The 18,324-nt window shown below is 39.7% G+C and overlaps 1 protein-coding gene across 2 annotated transcripts in view; it reads right to left on the bottom strand.

Moving 5' to 3' along the window:
* Positions 1–7,591: 7,591 nt before the first annotated feature.
* The window catches only part of LOC124112804 (probable UDP-sugar transporter protein SLC35A4), a 42,698-nt gene continuing 31,965 nt past the window's right edge, over positions 7,592–18,324 (bottom strand). The window contains exons 3-10 of one of the 2 annotated variants that reach the window (XM_046472947.2): positions 18,029–18,134; positions 17,612–17,776; positions 17,154–17,212; positions 11,711–11,773; positions 11,210–11,354; positions 10,595–10,694; positions 9,217–9,278; positions 7,592–8,135 (exon numbers count right to left, since the gene is read on the bottom strand). In XM_046472947.2, the coding sequence (XP_046328903.2) occupies positions 7,947–8,135; positions 9,217–9,278; positions 10,595–10,694; positions 11,210–11,354; positions 11,711–11,773; positions 17,154–17,212; positions 17,612–17,776; positions 18,029–18,134 (889 nt within the window). In that variant the 3' untranslated portion in view covers positions 7,592–7,946. The remainder of the gene's footprint in view (positions 8,136–9,216; positions 9,279–10,594; positions 10,695–11,209; positions 11,355–11,710; positions 11,774–17,153; positions 17,213–17,611; positions 17,777–18,028; positions 18,135–18,324) is intronic. The other variant, XM_048385422.1, reaches the window with a different exon arrangement.

Below are 18,324 nucleotides of genomic sequence, written 5' to 3' on the forward strand. Positions count from 1 at the left end.
TATATAAGTGCAATAATCTTGGACGCGACGTTAAACCCAATTTCACCTCACCTCACTACACCTGGTCACTCACACTCACACAGATTACATAAATTTAAAAATTACATACACAACTGTTTTACAAACAAAGAGATCACATATTACACCTTTACTACTTAATCACACACTTATTCATACGCATCTGTACTATCTGGAGATGCACATATATTACATATGTATTACACACATACGCACACGCACAGAAACACACAGATATTACATATAGACAAAGATTACATACACATCTGTACTATCCCGACACACACAACTAGGTTTTTGGTGTTGAACGTAACACACATTTACTGAATAAAGGAGGGGGCACGGGTGGCCAAGTCGTCTTAGGCGCCGTGATTCGCTGTGCAGAGTTGCGTCCCTTCGGTACGCCTGAAACCTATGATCGTGGGTTCGAATCCCGGTTCGCCCCGATTGTGTTTCTAGGTTTGTCAGCACCATACCCGTGCTCGTGGGTTTCACCGAAGTTGTAAACGTCTGAGACCTGCATCACTTCGGGCTTTCCTCCCACATTAAGCTGACACGCCGTGATATAACTGGAATACTGTTAAAAGCAGCATTAAACCCAACTCACTCACTCACTCACTCACTGAATAAAGGAGTTTAGGAGATCCCCGCCCACATCATTACGTTGCCACATCTGACGTCCTACCGTAAGCAAAAGCTAATCGATCAGGCATAAATCTTGACCATATAGTTAGTTCTCTATCTCTAGTTATACCAACACTGATGTGTCAAAATAACACCTCCGACAGGCCTCCTGACGCCGTGACCTGCCTCACGAAGCTTGGTCCGTACTGTCAGATATCATTAGCAATACTTGAATTGCTGCTGTTATAGAGGATGGTGTTGTACACATATGCCGCAAATGACGTTCTTGTATGACGAGGACATGGGAAGCTGTTGTAGCACAGGGTCGGCCGTGATGTCGTTGGTACAGATACCAAAGTCTAGTGATGGTACTCTGGGACTCGGTGAATACCCTGGGAGTGACGGACTGTGATTGTGAACCACTCCTAAACACACACTCACCTCTTTTATATGCATATGAATTTACACTTGTTAAACATGCACGCGCATTGATTCCGTGGTTCCCATGTGGTAATACTCTTCTGTATTGCTAAGCTCTGATTTTGGTCGTTGCTGCATTCCAACAATGACATCATATTCACGTCTGACGTTTCGTTTATGTGGTGATGTCTTTCGTATGGTTTTATAGAGAATCTCACCCGAGTGTCTTTTGATATCAAATATATCAACAAGAGTTCATAAAAGTGGAAACATTCCGAGGCTTGCCGAGTGTTGATATATTTCATATCAAAAGACACGAGGGTGAGATTTTATTTATCATCCAACATCATTCTTCCAACTTTTTCAATTTGTAGACAGTAATTAGCAGTGTCTTCAGTGTAAAAAGTACTGCTAACAGCTTCAGTAGCAGAGCCATTAGTGATGTCATTTGATTGTGACGTCATGGTAACAGTGACGTCACAATGGTCTGCAAAGCATTGTGATGTAATTTCATCGCGGCGATATCTACAGTGTAGATATCGCTTGATCTAATCCAAGTGATATCTCCTGTGGGAGCCAGTTTTGGATGATAAATCCATATCACATATTCGTTTGTCAGGAGCATAAATTGCAGTTAACATTTAGTAATATTTGAATACAGATATTGTTGGTCCCCGTGTGTGAAATAATGATTCAAGTTTCTGATACCTGATACATCTTATATATTGTTTTAGTAGGCCTTTCAGTGAGATTGACCAATCAGAACTACTATCCCAGTTTTAGTCCGTATACCGTCAGTAAAAATCCAAGATGATCCATGTTTTGAGTTTTACAACACCTATCTTACAAAACATAAACATTCTGGTACAGAAAAGTGTTATTCGACAGTTTTGTGTTTTATTATCAACGAAGGTCACTGATTTACAAATTGCAACGTCATAGAACATAATATAGGATGAAGTCACAAACGCGAAACGTGTCGCCAGTGACGTCACATAGCAATAAATAGATAGCAGCCCGTCGTGAGGAAAACAATGACGCGCAGATTTCTGATATAATGCGGGCATTTTAATGATAATTTAGATATAACCCTTGTTGAAACGTTCACATTTTGTGCATTATATATTCCATTGGTACCGTTTGTGTTCACATGAAAGCGTTGTATCAGTAGCATATGTGGTGGTCCTGTCATTCATACCGGTTGTAAACGTCAAGTTCACATGTCATGTGCGATAAAGATACCAAATAGTGTAAACTTTTCGGCATATTAAATTCATTGTATGTAATCACTCATCAATTATTTAGTACATGTGTGTTACTTTCAAGACCAAAAACCTAGTTGTGCGTTTTTATTTTAAGGAGAATACCTCTTTTACAAGGCAGCTGATACTCTCAGTCTTATTAGGCTCGGAAGAACTGTAATACCGTTCATATGTTCCGCTGATGGGTAAAATAGTCTTCTCTGGATGATGATAGGCTGAATAGTATCATCATGGTAAGCAAACTATAGATGAATAACGTCTCCATCTTGATGGGGATTATTCACCGTGCATAGTATCTTAGTCGTGCAAGGATCCGATGATTGCTCATTCGAATCCGATTCCTCCAAACAAGATGACAACGTCTACATTAGACCTGAACCATTTGGTGCTTCTCTCCGACAATAGGTGAGGCGAAATGGGGTTAACGTTGGATACAAGATTATTTCTGGATAGCGACGTTTATGCATGTGTGTTTGAGGCTGCTTCTACTAGACCGGGGTAATAGTGCTTGCCCACAGGTACAATGCCGCAGTTAAGCACGAATTATACTGACTCTGAGCCGGCCTTTTCTTGTTTTATCCCCTTATTGACGAGCGCTAGGAAGGGCAACAACAAGTACCTTCTTTTAACATTTTTGGTATGACAGGGGCATGTTCTCATCGATAAGCTGCACACCATGATACATTTAACACACTCTCACTCCCTGCCAACACTTTACACATATATACAAAGAATACCAGTTCAAACGGATTAACAACAAAACGGATTAGCTATACTTTTCTAATAAAAAGTGGAAAGTAATTTCACACTATACCTAAAATGAATATGGAGAGCATGAGAACTTTACCATTAATTATAGTTAGAGCAAGTGTTCACAATATTAGTATCCAAAGCAGTGTGTTTGGCTTTTTTGGGAGACACGAACTAGACTGTTGGCGTGATGAGCCAATATTGTAACAATTATATGCTAGTTCGTAGCACTGATTAACACTAAAAACTTCTTCTAAAATTAAGATCCCCAACTGAAGTAACTGTAAAATCTCCCAATCAGTAAAGGATGTTCTTTTATACTGAACAACAAAAGTTCCTATGACGTTGAATAAGATTAAATGCAAAGTTATGTTTTTTACCAAATCTGAAACAATTTCGGTTTGCAACAGATAAAAGACTCCTGTAAGTGTTCAAATGGTTTAATTTGCCATACTGACTTCAGAAAATGCGTGATTTCAAAAGAAAAACATGAACGTGCCAAAATGTCAATTAACAAATCAGTAGCGTGTCTATCCACCTCTGGTTGCGATTCAAGCAACACATCTTCGTCTCATGGAATGGACCAGGCGTCGCACAAAGTCACGTGGTTGACAAACACAAACACGTGGTTGACGTCGAAGGCGCCGATCTATCTCATCCCACATGTGCTCGATTGGTGAGAGATCAGGGGAGCGAGCCGGCCAGGGGGTGACATTCACGTTGTTTTCTTGAAGAGAATCCTGAACAAGTCGAGCAATTTGAGACCGGGCGTTGTCATGTTGAAAGGTAGTGCCTGGGCCATGACGACGCAAAAAACGGTAGAACAACAGGACCGATGATCTCGTCGCGGTAGCGCTGTCCATTGAGATTTCCCTCTACCACTATCAAACGGGTCCTCTGTCTTGCTGTAATCCCACCCCATACCATAACGCTGCCGCCCCCGAACCGATCTTCTTCCATGACACAATGATTGACGTAACGTTCACCTCGACGTCGGTACACTCGAATCCGTCCATCGCTGTGGCTGAGGTGAAAACAAGACTCGTCAGTGAATAAAACTTGTCCCCACTGCATGGCCGTCCGGCGTAGACGCTGTCTGCACTACTGTAGACGTGCTTGACGGTGGTTTCCTGTAAAAATGGGACGTCTGGCGGGTCTTCTGGCGACGATCCCTGCACATCTGAGGCGGCGACGTACAGTTTGTGAAGATATTCGTCGAAGCCCAGGGATGCTTCTTGTAGTCACTGTTGCTGGCTGGAATCAATTTCGTAGGTGTGTTGTTCGAATCCAGTTGTCTTGTCGAATATTGGTTACGCGTGGCCTGCCACTCCGAGGATGATCTCTGACTTCATTCGTCTGTTGCCAACGTTGCCATAAACACCAAATGGTGTTTCTGTAGACGTTACATTGTCTTGCAACATCAAGTTGACTCGATCCTGCTTCAAGCATACCAATGGCTCGCAGACGCTCATTTTCGGACAGGCGTGGCATTTCGTAATGTTGAATATTTGCATAATTTTGTTGTTTTTCTGAGTGATTTTTTTCATCACGATGCTAAACAATGCATATGGAATCCTGTTAACGCATAAAGTCAACTTTTGCATGGAAAGCATGCTTTTCTGTAGCAGTTGCGTTTTTGTGACTTGATTCTATACATGTACTACAATATTGAAAACCAAACTTTACTTGTTTGAAAAATACACTAAAATATTGGTGTCACAGGAACTTTTGCTGTTGAAGATGGTATATGGATTGAATAATCGACAAATTATGTATTGAAACACACAGGACTAGATTTACAATCAGAAAAGGCAATACAATTGGTAAAATAGGTGACTGCAGTAATAAATAACAGGCCCTATGACGTAAATCAGTGCTCTCACGAATGTAAAGAATGTTTCAAAATTGAATGTCTTGAGTGAAAGCGCCGTTCTTGAATGCAGAAAAAAGTGTTGGAAACAGGCAATAAGTCGGTGTTTTCACTGGGCATTAGATAAGACGCACGTCAGGTCTTCCAAGACCTTGAATCACCCACCGTCTTACATGGGTACAACCAGTCTTCAAGAAAATGCTATCTCGCGATGCTTCTCGAATCATCAGAGTTAGTGCCGGTGTCCTGGTATAAACTCTACCCCGTAAAAATTCTCCCCCCCCCCGGAGATTTTATACCGGTACAGATTCTCCCCCAGGGAATCTGTTCTGAAATAAAATCTCCCCCGGTCGGATATATTTTGCTCCCCCCTCAGTATAAAGTCTCCCCCCTGATTATTCGGTTTGTTGCAATGTCTTTAAGTACTATATTCTTTAAATAGTTATCTTTTATGTAAGGAGGGTTACTTTAAAAATAGATAATGAAATATGGTCATATTGAATTGATATTTCAGCATATTGTATTTGGTAACTGTACCTTCCATCCTAAAATAATTATAAGACATAATCATACCAAACAAAGGATGGGAGACAAGAGTCTCTACAGAGTTTGTTGTTTCTAATACAGTTGTTGTTGTCTGTATACATTTTTTTAGTATACCAGTTTGAGTCTACATGTGAGGTGAGGTGATGTGAAATGGGGTTTAATGTCGCGTCCAAGATTATGGCACTTATATAGCGACGTGCACGTACGTGTGTGTGTTTGTGTGGCTGCTTGTACTAGTCCGGACTAGCTCACTGAGATACCATGCCGCAGTTTAACATAAATACCCCACTCAGACACAGTATACTGACTCCGAGCCGACCAGTCCTTGTTTTAGCTCCTTAATGCCGAGAGCCAAACAGGATAACAACAAGTACCATCTTTTTACGTCTTTTGGTATGACGCGGACCAGCTGTGTGTGTGTGCGGTATGATGCAAGTACGTTCGGGTATACTCTGCATACGTCTTGAATGTACATTGTATGACTGTTTCTTTTCTATATATTCAATTCCTCATTTGCAATACACTCTGTGTATCATAACTCCGAACATTCAGCGCACTCCAGAACGATAAAGGTATTAGATCGTTAACTGCTGTATGAATACAAAACGATACACGCAGACACGCAGGGATCGAACCCCGGATCTTCCGCTCTCCGGGCGGACGCTCTACCACTAGACCACGGAGGCGGTCTTTCTATATGTGAACACAAACGTCACTATCAGAAGTGTTTGGCAACTATTGAACTGCATGGCAAGTATTTATAAAACGACCGGGGGAGGAAATATTCTGGGGGAGATTTTATTTCGTAGGGTGGGGGAGAGTTTATTTCGAGAGTGGCGGTACTGTACCGGTATATATTCGCCGGGGGTAGATAAAATTCATGGGGCGAATATATTTCGTGACACCGGAAGTGAATCGACAAGTTCCTCACAGCGCAGCTCTATATACCGGGAGGGTAACCAGTGTGTACACAACTATGGGAGGTCACTCTATTTTAGTATATGAAACAAAATGTCGAAGCATCGAACGTTCATTGCCACTTCCACGTACTGCTACTGAACTTAATGCAAATGTGAGAAGCTTACCTTACCAACCGCGGCAATTGTGTATCCTGAATCGTAATTGATGTTGCTTAACAGTAATTAAAACAACTTTCAAACCATCTTTTGATTGGTATGACATCTTATAGCCGACATGGTGACTGGAAGAGTCGATCGTCTCTCCCGCTCCCCTCGCCTACACTTAACCGAATTTGATGTGATGTTCCTTACCGAATGAGGTTTGTGTTAAGGCTATCATGAACACGAATATTTCACACCTTGAGAGAACACTCATCAGCTATTGCAGTTATATTCATACGCCACCAACATACAAATGACGGTGTTTTTTAATGTTGAATTTAGAGAACGTTCAAAATTTACGTGAGCGTTTATGAATTAAGACACTCGTCCCATCAGAAACCGTGTTATATTACCACTCGTGTATTTCGCAAGCTGTCTAACCCTTTGGAATACACTCGTAATATAACCTGTATCTAAGGGGCACTCATTTTGTAATCGATCTGTGTACAACAGTTCTACTAATAAATAAGTATATATTAATTCTGGAGAAGCTATGTATTAACACACTTGCAAGTTGGTGCATGTGTTGTTATTTCCGATAAGGAAATCCGTGTATACTGCAATAATAATTACAGGAGGAAGCACTTTTTGTTTGCATACATTCTCGAAACACACATTGAGACCCAAAATATGCCCCAAGTTCCTTTGATGGTACACCGACACATCCTATAAATGTAGTAATGTAGTGGTGCTTGTTTGAAGTATGTACTTGCAGTACAAAACGGTGTACATGTACATGACAGGGATACATGAAGATTACTCGAAACAAATGTGACTTTATATCATTATAAGGGTAACGCAATTTTTCAGGGCATTATCATTATTCTTATAAGCCTGAGGTTTTCCATTAACTGCCCGACGAAGGCAGTTGAAAAGATATTTGCTTCAGCAAATGATCATGCCCTGAAAATAGCGTTACCGTTATTATAATTATATATTAAGGGACAGAATTTGTTATCAAATAAAAATAAACAACAATGTCGGTTTTGAACCATTTACTGCAATCAACACAGAACGAATGTCACTGACCAACATTTACAAATAAGGAAACGTTATAGAACAAATCAGATAACGTCACTATTAAACATCAATATGACGTCACCAACGGGCGTGATAATATGAGAGCATTATCAAGTTACAGTGGCCCGCTAATTTCTGATAACATGCGGTTTAATGACAATTCTATCCACTTTAGCTATAATTCAATGTCATTTACATGGATTATTGAGGAAGTGTTGTTATTCGCTAGCAATGTTCAATAGCATACTCAGGTCACTTTAAAACAGGAACTTAATAAGTCAGTCATCTTGCGTCGGACTTCCTGTATAAAGAGTATCATCTGTGATACATGTACAAGGCTACAACGACCGAAATAAACGCCAAGATATAATACATGTTGAGGGCCAAATGGAAGATGGCGACAGAGAGTAGAGTCGTCACCAACATGGCGCAGGAGATGATGAAGAGACGTGTGATGTTGCTGCCGTGCTTCATGATGGCCGACATTATCAGCCCGTTGAAGGCCTGGGGAGAGATGCAGTATTAATATTACGTATGTTTTAATATACACAGTGAAATATACATTGTGAAATGAATGAGGAGCGTTTTGCTGTCTGATTTGTTGCAAAACTTTAAATAGTTTTGATGCTCATTAGGACTTTTCACTGCGACAAGTATATGGTTTTCTGAATCCAACATTTTAAGAGATGTGTCATTCGGCGTGGACGAGTGGATGCCACGTTAAATGAATATCAAATTAAATCACTATTTACAAGGAGTGTGATATAGACAGTTTCTGATAATGTTTGGATGTTATAAGTCGATAAGGATCAATATTAATGCCGGGCATAAAATATTACTCGCAAAACATACAATGTTTATCTTATACACCTGCTGTTACAATTAAGAAACTGTAAGAAAATGGAATGTTAGGTAGCCCAGTTATTAAATTATTCGCGTGTCACCCGCGGGTTCGATTCACCACAGTGTTACAATGTATGAAGCTAATAGCGACACTAAAGTTAACTCAATTATTCATATCAATCATTCTGCAATAAGTGCTGTTTTATTTGGCCACATTCACAGTATCGATTTCTCAAGTTCTCGAGTTCTCGAGTTATATCACGTCGTGTCAGCTGCATATGTAGAGGAAACAGAAGTACTTGGCACGGGTCTTAGAAGTTGACCATTTTAGCGACAAACCAAGGGTCATAATCTGGGATGAAGACTCACGATCCTGGTACCCCTAAGGGATGCAACAAAGCTTGCCACTTCGAATAAATTGGTTTTGAAAAGCCTCCTCCTTTTCTTGATATCAGATGGTCACAATCTCTTATGAATATGAAGAACAACTTTCGTCTTCTACATGCAGTTCGGCAAAGACTCGTGTGTCATCACATTCAGAACTCATGATCTTTAGTCAATGTCAATAGAAATGGATTAGGATTTTAGGCCACTTTAACCTGCAATATCAAGGCGGATGACACCAGAAATGAACTGTACATATCATACCCATATCGAATCCGTGTTTCCACGTGACAAGCGAACGCGTTCCACCATAAGACTACCCAACTGATCTGACTCGACGAGAAGACAAAAAGCTCACCAAGGACACAACTATTACCCACGTCTTGAACGTAAAGCCTTCGAACAGATTCAAACGTCTCTCTGTAACAAAAACAAAATAATGATCGTACCAACAACTTCTCTGTGAGGTAGTTGAACACAGTACACAACCATGATATGTTCAATTCTATTATGGACTTATAATATATATGGTCTATTCTGAGATACGGTACAGTGAGTGAGTTGGTGTTTCAGCTTGATGTGGAGAAGACTCTGGTACTAACTACTTTGATGAAACTAACAAGCGCTGGTGAGGCATTGATAGCATCGAGTGTACCCACATCGCTGTATACACCTGACCACAGTGTCTCGAGGGAGGAGGCCAAGTAATTAGAGTGAGCACGAGACAACTTGATCCATGACAATCTCAGAATAATGGATTATATAGACCTTGTGTCTCATCTGCTTTGTTATTGGGACATTCATTCATGATGATAGAATATATGGAATGGTTTGAATTGTACCGTGAAAATAATACTAAGTGTATGAAGTAATCATTCTGAGGTTGATTGAAAAAGGCTAGAAAGCTAATGCTGCAAATACATATATGACTGATTCGATGTCAAGATCCTTGGCTTTACCACCAGGACCAATCCAGAAGACCATTGTTCTGGTGACGTCCTGTACGGGGATGGAACTGTCTACATATATGTATATACCATCCATATTAAGATTCCTGATCAGATGTTCCTCCTGTTACCAAACAAGATGATAAAAAATCTACACTCGAGCCTTCCGCCGAGTTGAAGAAGCTGCAGATAACCATGGACTACAATTTATGTCCGACACAATACAGGTACAGACAACTGTCCTATTATTTTAATAACCAGAAGGTGATTAGCAAGCCACATCCCAACATCTTTGAGATCGCCTGGCTCCTGCTGAGTTGAAGATGATTAAATACAGTCCTGGCTGGCGGCTCCCACCAAAGAAGGACCTCCAAAGGAAAATCAGCGGCTTGACATGGGCTATCCAGGTGGGATATTGACATATTACTTTTCCATGACAGGGCATCTCAAGGTAATAAATTATCCTGAATTTGTATTGTTGTTATCAATGTTGAATGAAGCCCCTCAGAATGTCTACTTCGTGTGAACTCACCGAGCACACCTTCCATCTCTGCTGTTGTTAAGGACTCTATGAATTATCAGATCTGGGGGTTCAATTGTCACAAAGAGATAAGTTTCGTCAGCACTATGCCATCATGCCGAAGTCAATATCGGCAATACTAAAACTGAATCCAATATTTGACTATTTAAACAGTGTAAACATATAATCCCTCTGACAACAGTGTTACATATCTATATGACGACTAAGGAGGGTCTGACCACACCGTTTTGGGTGTGTTTTTTGCTTACCCCCTTCCTTGCCGCTCACTGCCTCCTGCAAGGCCCACACTCCCCCGTTCAGGACGATGCCGAATGTGTACAACAGGGTATTCTGAACATGGAGGGATGTCTGGACAAGCATTTGGAGAAAAGATTAATTAACGTTGGAGTAAGCCCTGGCAAGATAGTCTCCTAGGAAATCTCATTAGGTTCTGAAACGTACTTTTACTTGTATGCTAACTCATAATTTTAGAGGTATATAAATATCAAGCAGTTTACATAACCCAGATTTCAAAGTGATAATGTCTCAATTTCACACACAGCATTCATTACAACAATGAGACCTTTTCTAGAAACAGACGCCATTTTATGAAACATATGTGACTGCATCGAAGACAGTGTTGGCCTCTTAATTAGTACAGAGGGACGTTCCGATTCAGGTGCTAGTACCTTTTTCCCCCAAGTGATCAACAACTGGATAGAACAAGATAATATAGGCACGATTATATATACACAGATAGTACCAAACACCCATACACACAATTGTTCTTTACCCTGTCGTTGATCACCTGAATTGATACAGGTACACCTTTTCCGAAAAGTTGTAAAAAGTTTAAATCCATTATCCAGCGGTCAGTGCCTCACCTCATATTGTTTCTTTAATATGTATTCCGTGTAGACACCGGCGAGGCCTGATATCCAACAGTAGGCGCACATCATGAGAAGCCCCGTAACTGTCAGGCGTATCTCTCCTGACGAGACAGAGGCCTTGTTCTGCATACCGCCATAGCTGGACAAAGAGACACAGCGATACATAAAACATCAGGTCTTCTTTTGGTGTGCATGCCATCATACTAAGACAAAGATTGACAGAGATATAGGACACATCAGGTCACCTCGTGAGAGAGATGCTGAAGAAAAAAGAAAACGCCTTCCATATCGCCATATACATCTAGGTGACACTTTACACATTAATGGTATTAGTAATGCATCCATTTGATGTGTCCTTCTTTGACGGTTGAATGGTGCAGCATTATTGGATTTTCATACACATTTATAAGCCCGCTTTTACAACCACTTTATCAAAGACATAAATCTTAAAACACTTTACGGAATATTTCTAAGTTAGGTGAAGTGTTGACCAACCTGTCTAAGATGCCGGATATGCTCAGAACTCCCAGGGATATCCACTGCACACTGCTCAGCTTCCTGCATCAACAAGTGAACTGTGTTTTACTTATCAGCAGTGGATTAGGTTGATAAGATCGCCAGCCCCAGATACTAGCTACATGTATACCATGCCCTGTTAGTCAGTTCCCTGTTTGTCGGGGCCGTCTAAGTCAGTATCCCGTTTCCCCAGTCCTATTAGTCAAGACATTATAAGTCAGTATGTTGCTCACCAAGCCACCTGTTGTCCCCTGTTAGTCATTTTTAAAGTCAGTATTTTGCGCACCCAATCTGCTATTTTGCCCTATGAGCCCTGATATTTTCAGTCAGCATTGATTCAACCAGCTGCTGCTGTGCACTATACAAGGGATATAAGCAGATGGTCTTCTATTGTCGCTAATTAGACGAGGCATAACCCACAATCATGTTTTTATGTAGCAAGTTTCACATTTTTTAGTGCACCGTTCATGTTCATTTCACAATTTTATTTCAGTAGCATATTGTTTCTGAACTCACAACGGAATGGGTTAGAGATGTATACTTAGCTTTATACAGTATGTAATGAACAAATGGGCAAGTATGTTTAGAACATCTCAGTGCGTAGGAGTTTCATAGTAAACGTTATTTATTACTCAAAACATTCCGAGTGCTGAAGCAGAACTTTCAGAAGCGCTCGTAAAATCAAAAGCAAAATTGTATCACCTCCTACCCATGTTGCATCGATGTTCATCGTAATTATCACACAATGCCGTAATGTAACGTTTGCAGGAGACTAAAATAAGGACACAGATACTTATACCAGTGATGGGACCTGAACCCTGCTGGTCAGGAACTCTTTCACTGGATGATGACAATACACCGATCCCGTCCCGATCGATAAGCCCCGCCCACAAGCTGCCGTCCTCGTTTTAGGAGTGAGGGGGGACAACCACTGGCTCTTCGCTATGGCGTCACAGCCGGCGAAACTTGATTGGGCGGGCGATATCAATCACTGGATTGTCTGGTCCAGACTCGATTATTTACAGTCCGCCGTCATATAGCTGGAACATTGCTGAGTGCGGCGTTAAACAACAAACCAACCAACCAACCAACCAACCAACCAACATATGCATGAAATAACATACATTTAAATGCAAATATACTATTAAAAAAACAGAAACGCAAAACGGATATTTTTGGCCCTAAAAGCAAAATAAGCGGACCAAGAGGTGCAAAATCAAGAGGTTTAATGTGTTATACTGTCAGTGACAGAGCAGCAGGTCTATGAGCAAGGCGTCCTGTTCGACGCGTGAGTCGACAACATCGTCAACAACGACTGCGTTGGTGTCGTCAACACAGGGTAAGGCCTCAACTGCGATGGAGGGATGTCTGGTTCAGCGACAAATCAAGATTTCTCCTCCGTCAAGGGGATGGAAGAGCACGGGTCTACAGACGATACATCAACGACATTCTCCTACCACACGTCCTCCCTTTTGCAGTCAACGGCAATAATGTATTCCAGCAGGACAACGCTCGACCGCATACAGCACTGATCACAAGATCCTATCTACACAACAAGAACGTTGATGTTCTACCCTCGCCCTCTAGATCTCCGGATTTGATCCCGATTAGAGGACCTGTGTAAAGAGTTTCATAGACGGCTACGCCGACGTTAACCACAACCTCAGACGTTGCAGCAGTTGGCTTTTGCGTTGCGTCAGGATTTGATTTGATTCGCATACTCGTTTCTTCCATGGGCAGGATATGTCAGGCCGCTATCGATTCCAACAGGGGACATACACGTTATTGATGGAAGCTGACCTCCACCCTGGACTTTTCCTATGTACCGATAACTGAGATGACTACAATCACCAAGTGTTCTCTCCACTACATTTTCGCTCAATACCTTGTAGGGTTCCTTGTATAAATGTATTTTCCTACCTCACACAAAACTAGATTTGCGTTTCTTTTTTTGAAGAGTATATCAGGAAGCTGGACACCTGAATTTCATTCGATATTCAACACACATCCCAAGTTTGCTTCACAAATACTAGTGTGAACATGACTTTTCCTTAAATGATAAAAATACACACAAACAGGGATTCAGACAAGTTCCTTTTCTAGGATACTGACTGTTCTAAGTTGTTCTAAAGTTTGGTAAAGTCCTATTGAAAGTTAAAAAAAACAGGATTAAAATGTCCCGAAGCCAGCAAAATCACTGTCAAGTAAATATGAACCTCATTTTCAACATAATGATAACCAAACCTTGAACAATATCTAAATAACCAACATCTTCAATAAACACTAGCTCTTGCTCAGTTATCAAATATTGACAATCTCCTCACATCATGGTAAAGTATTACATTTTGGTTTGAATACATTTCAATATTCATCACAGTAATATGACATGTATCACGCATTATATAAATTATTCTGTATCTGAATTGAACAGGCGCTCTTGATAATGCCTGATCAGGGTGTGACAAAGTGATACTGCCATTGTTTTTGTTCAAATTCTTTGTATCTTGAAATATGTTTGATGCGTTATTATATTGGTAATCACTTTGAACACTATCTTTTTAAAAAATATATCATTTAAAAAGAAATTATATAAAGAGCCAACAAGCTAAGTTTTATACCAGGTGGATGTTGTACCATGAATCATTTAGTGTTTGTTAGTTCTGCAACTAAATCATATTAATCTAACTTCGATAAGGCATCAATTAAATACTTGGTTGGAATAATTAATTGATTAGATTAAAATTTATATCATTACTTGACCATGTTACTTGACCATGTTTCTCTGAGTTCATAAATATCTTGCTATCATTTCTAGTAAATTAATTAAAACGACTTATAGTCGTTTTTAACAGTTGTATTATTTGACTAAAGAAGAAGAAGAGGTTTATTCGGTATCAAATGCCACATGGCCAAGAATACAATACATGAGATATATTTTTGCACATGGACAGGTGGGACAACTATTGTACTGTCTCAATACAATATTTGTGATGCATAATAGAGGCAGATTTTTTTTCAAATATATACTAGTTGATTGAATTTTCCTCGTGATGGATACTTGTAATAGGAACTTGGGGTGTAGAGCTTTCTGTTTTCGATATAATGGACAAACTTAAAGGAAATGGTATTCATTTTCAGTTATATTATCATTACATTTCTTGCCCTTAAGTAAATCAGTATTGACTTTGTCATTGTGTCGAAAGTGTGGAATACCCAACACCCATGGAATACCCAACTTATGGGTCAAACATCGGAATTTAAATAATATGCGGACAAGATCTTTGTTTCGACATAACTCCATAATATATTTCTCTGGGTCAAGTACAGACTTATATGAAGAATAATGGTTTAGTAATGACGAAGAAATAATTTTAGCATTCCAATTCTGAATCTCTATGTCTTTACAACTTTGCTTAAAACATTGTATTAAATTTGATATGCTGCCACACTCATGTGCGATCTAAACATACGTAGATCCAGTTTTTAATAGCAGCAAACGAACATGCGTTAACCACTTGTGGATGGCGTTTTCATTCTGTTATTTCAACAGGTCATACTATTCTTTTAGGTATCGATAACTATCTATATACAACGAGCTGCACCAATACTTTATACAGTGACTAAAATAATTAACATATAACTAGGTTCTACCTACTTCGCCTTGTACAGCGTTGGTTGATACTTTTTTATTTACTTATCAATGACGTTTAAAGTAAAAACTCTGGATTTTTTCAATAGTTTCACGAGAAGTGTACCCCCAAATTTCCGAACCATATAACAATATGGAAGCTATTTTACTGTCAAATATCTTAGATGCTACATCAAGAGAAATGTTTGGATAATCCTGTAATGAGGTAATAATTGGAAACGAAGCCTTTCTGGCTTGAAGTGCTAATCTTTCACACACGTTTGACCAAATTAATCTTGATGTGAAGACAATACCTAGATATTTATGATGGGATACTACTTTCATATGTTTACCATCATAAGTCCATTTTTCTGTAATTCTTAGGTATCCGCCATTTCTGAAAACAACAATACATGACTTCTCCAGGTTAACTTCAAGGCCCCATTTGTTTAAATAACCTTTTAACACATCAGGTTTCATTTCTTTGTAGGCCTATTACAGTGTCATCAATCAATGTTACGTCATCTGCAAATAATAACAGTATGATATCATTTAGTCCATCCCTGACAAAAACACAACTCAATCCATATTTCTTCCTTTCATCTACAAGCTCATTTATAAAAAGTATTAATAAAACATGACTTAACATACATCCCTGGCGTACTTCATATGATGTAAATATTTCAGTTTTCGAACTTCCGATTCTAACACCATCTGAGACCTTGTCATACATATCTTTTAGAATTCTAAACATTTCCCATGCACACCTTTCCTAAGAAGTACATAAACAGCTTATTTCTGTCAACAAATGCCTCACGAAAGTCTATGAAACCTGCTGCATAGAATCTGTGTTTTGGTTTTCTGAAATGCTTTTGACATAGAGATTGCAGGACAAATACATTATCAATTGTAGAATAGTCATGATGCTAAAATGTATATCAGAAAGCTTCCACGACCAGTGAATCACTTATGTTGTAAACAATTCCAAACCGATAATTTTCTTATATTTACTAAGCTTTTTTTATTTCAGTCTGTCAAAATATTTCAGTAATTCACGACATTTTCCTCTTCTTTCTAACCTAGAAGGGATGATTCCATTTCATAGAAATATCTTTTCATAGAAATGCTGAAATATTCAAAGAATGATTTAATGGGAATTAAATTAAAATATTTTGCAGGAACAAAAAACCGTTGACAATATATTGTTATTGATAATATTTTCAATATTATACTCGAGTAATTTGCAATATTAATAGATATAGGTTTATTGCGATGTTTGTGATTTAACTAAAATCATATCTAAAAATCTATAACAAAATAAATAATACCTGAGAGACAATTTCCACCACATTGTACTTTAATGTAACTAATGGTAGATTTCGATCTGCATCAACCGAAAACAGATCGCATTTAACTGATGGCGAGGCCTTCCGCGCACACCTTGATCAGCTTCAAACATTTTTCTCCCGACTTGTGGGTTTGGGTAAAGGCATACATCTAATCCAAGCGATACTTAATGGATATAGATAGGGAATATAGCACAAACCGTGGGCACGTCGCTTCTCGGGCATCATTTGACCCGGAAGTAAGTTTGACAAATCCGCAAGCGCGCCGGGCCTTCTGATTCGCTCAAACTGACGCATGCGCCAATTATGATTGACAGACTGGATCGGCAGTTCACATACATTGCAGCTGGTTATTCCAGGACACCTTACGTTCCATTCATTTGCAATAAAATGTTAAGTACTGAAACTATTAAAGTAAGATGGCCTGATTTTGTCCCAGTTTACTAACCGTTGCATTATGATCCTGTACAAGATTGCCGTGCTTGCCACCTTCATGTTGCCCAAGATCTGCGAAAAATTATTTGTAAACTATGTTTGTGTCTTCACCTTGTAACATGAACCGAAGCCCAAATTTACCCAGTATTGAAATATTACGACAGTTTGCATAATTCGTTGTGAAGGAAAGAAAATTTGTGGATAGCGTTGGTGTGTAAGCGTGTGAGATCTCACGCTGCCTTCAGCAATATTCTACACGTATCATGGCAAGATCACTTAAAATGGACTTGGTACATTGGACCTATTTGGGGAATTATTCCGGGTTTTGTGCGTGACGAGCGAACGCTTTAACCACAGGACTCCCCTATGACAAAATGACACAGTGTGGCATGCCTGGTAGCTAGCCCTGGACGATGGTTTATAACCAAGATTGGAACACAGGCTGTCGATGGCGGTAAGCTGTAACATTACCTGGTAGGTGGTGGGGTCCATCTGAACCTGCATGTAAACACTGAGGTTGTTGTTGATACAGTACAGCACGGCTGGAACAACGAATGGGATACAGTTGGACAGTGGCGGCATTTTGATGTCACCTCGACCCAGTTCGGGCAACATCATTGCTATGGACAAGACAATCTACAACACAAATAATACATGGATGTAAGTAAGACTGCTTGACCACGGTATATGGATCTGTACCGAAACGTCGCCTTTAAAAATAATAATGAAGTTGTTATCCATTAATTGTGTCTACTTTGTCATCCGTCAACTTCTAAGTAATGCCTATCAAACAATTCATTATCTGTCATGGAAGTATATTGTTATAATTACAATATGTAAGGTTGAAAACAATAAAATAGAGTATTGTGCAACGACTCTTAAACAAACTTTGAGGACCTCCGTGGAGAAGACAACGGACGACGACCTGAACGGCAGTGTCCCCTCCACTAGACACAGATGCGCCAGGATAGTGTACGAGCTGTAGATGAACACCCTGGAACACAAACCAATGTAGATCCATTATCATTTCGTATTTCTTGAAAAAAGTGTTTGACAGTCAACTTTAGCATTTAGTCGTATATACGTCCTTATCTCGAATTGTCTTCCTTATATAACACTCCCCTTCTTCACTTTGGCCGCACTTTGGCCGCACAAAACTATTGAACAGTCGCCTCTAAGTAATC

Source organism: Haliotis rufescens, unplaced genomic scaffold (assembly GCF_023055435.1).
Source record: "Haliotis rufescens isolate VD_foot unplaced genomic scaffold, xgHalRufe1.0.p SCAF_58, whole genome shotgun sequence".
NCBI lineage: Eukaryota > Metazoa > Mollusca > Gastropoda > Lepetellida > Haliotidae > Haliotis > Haliotis rufescens.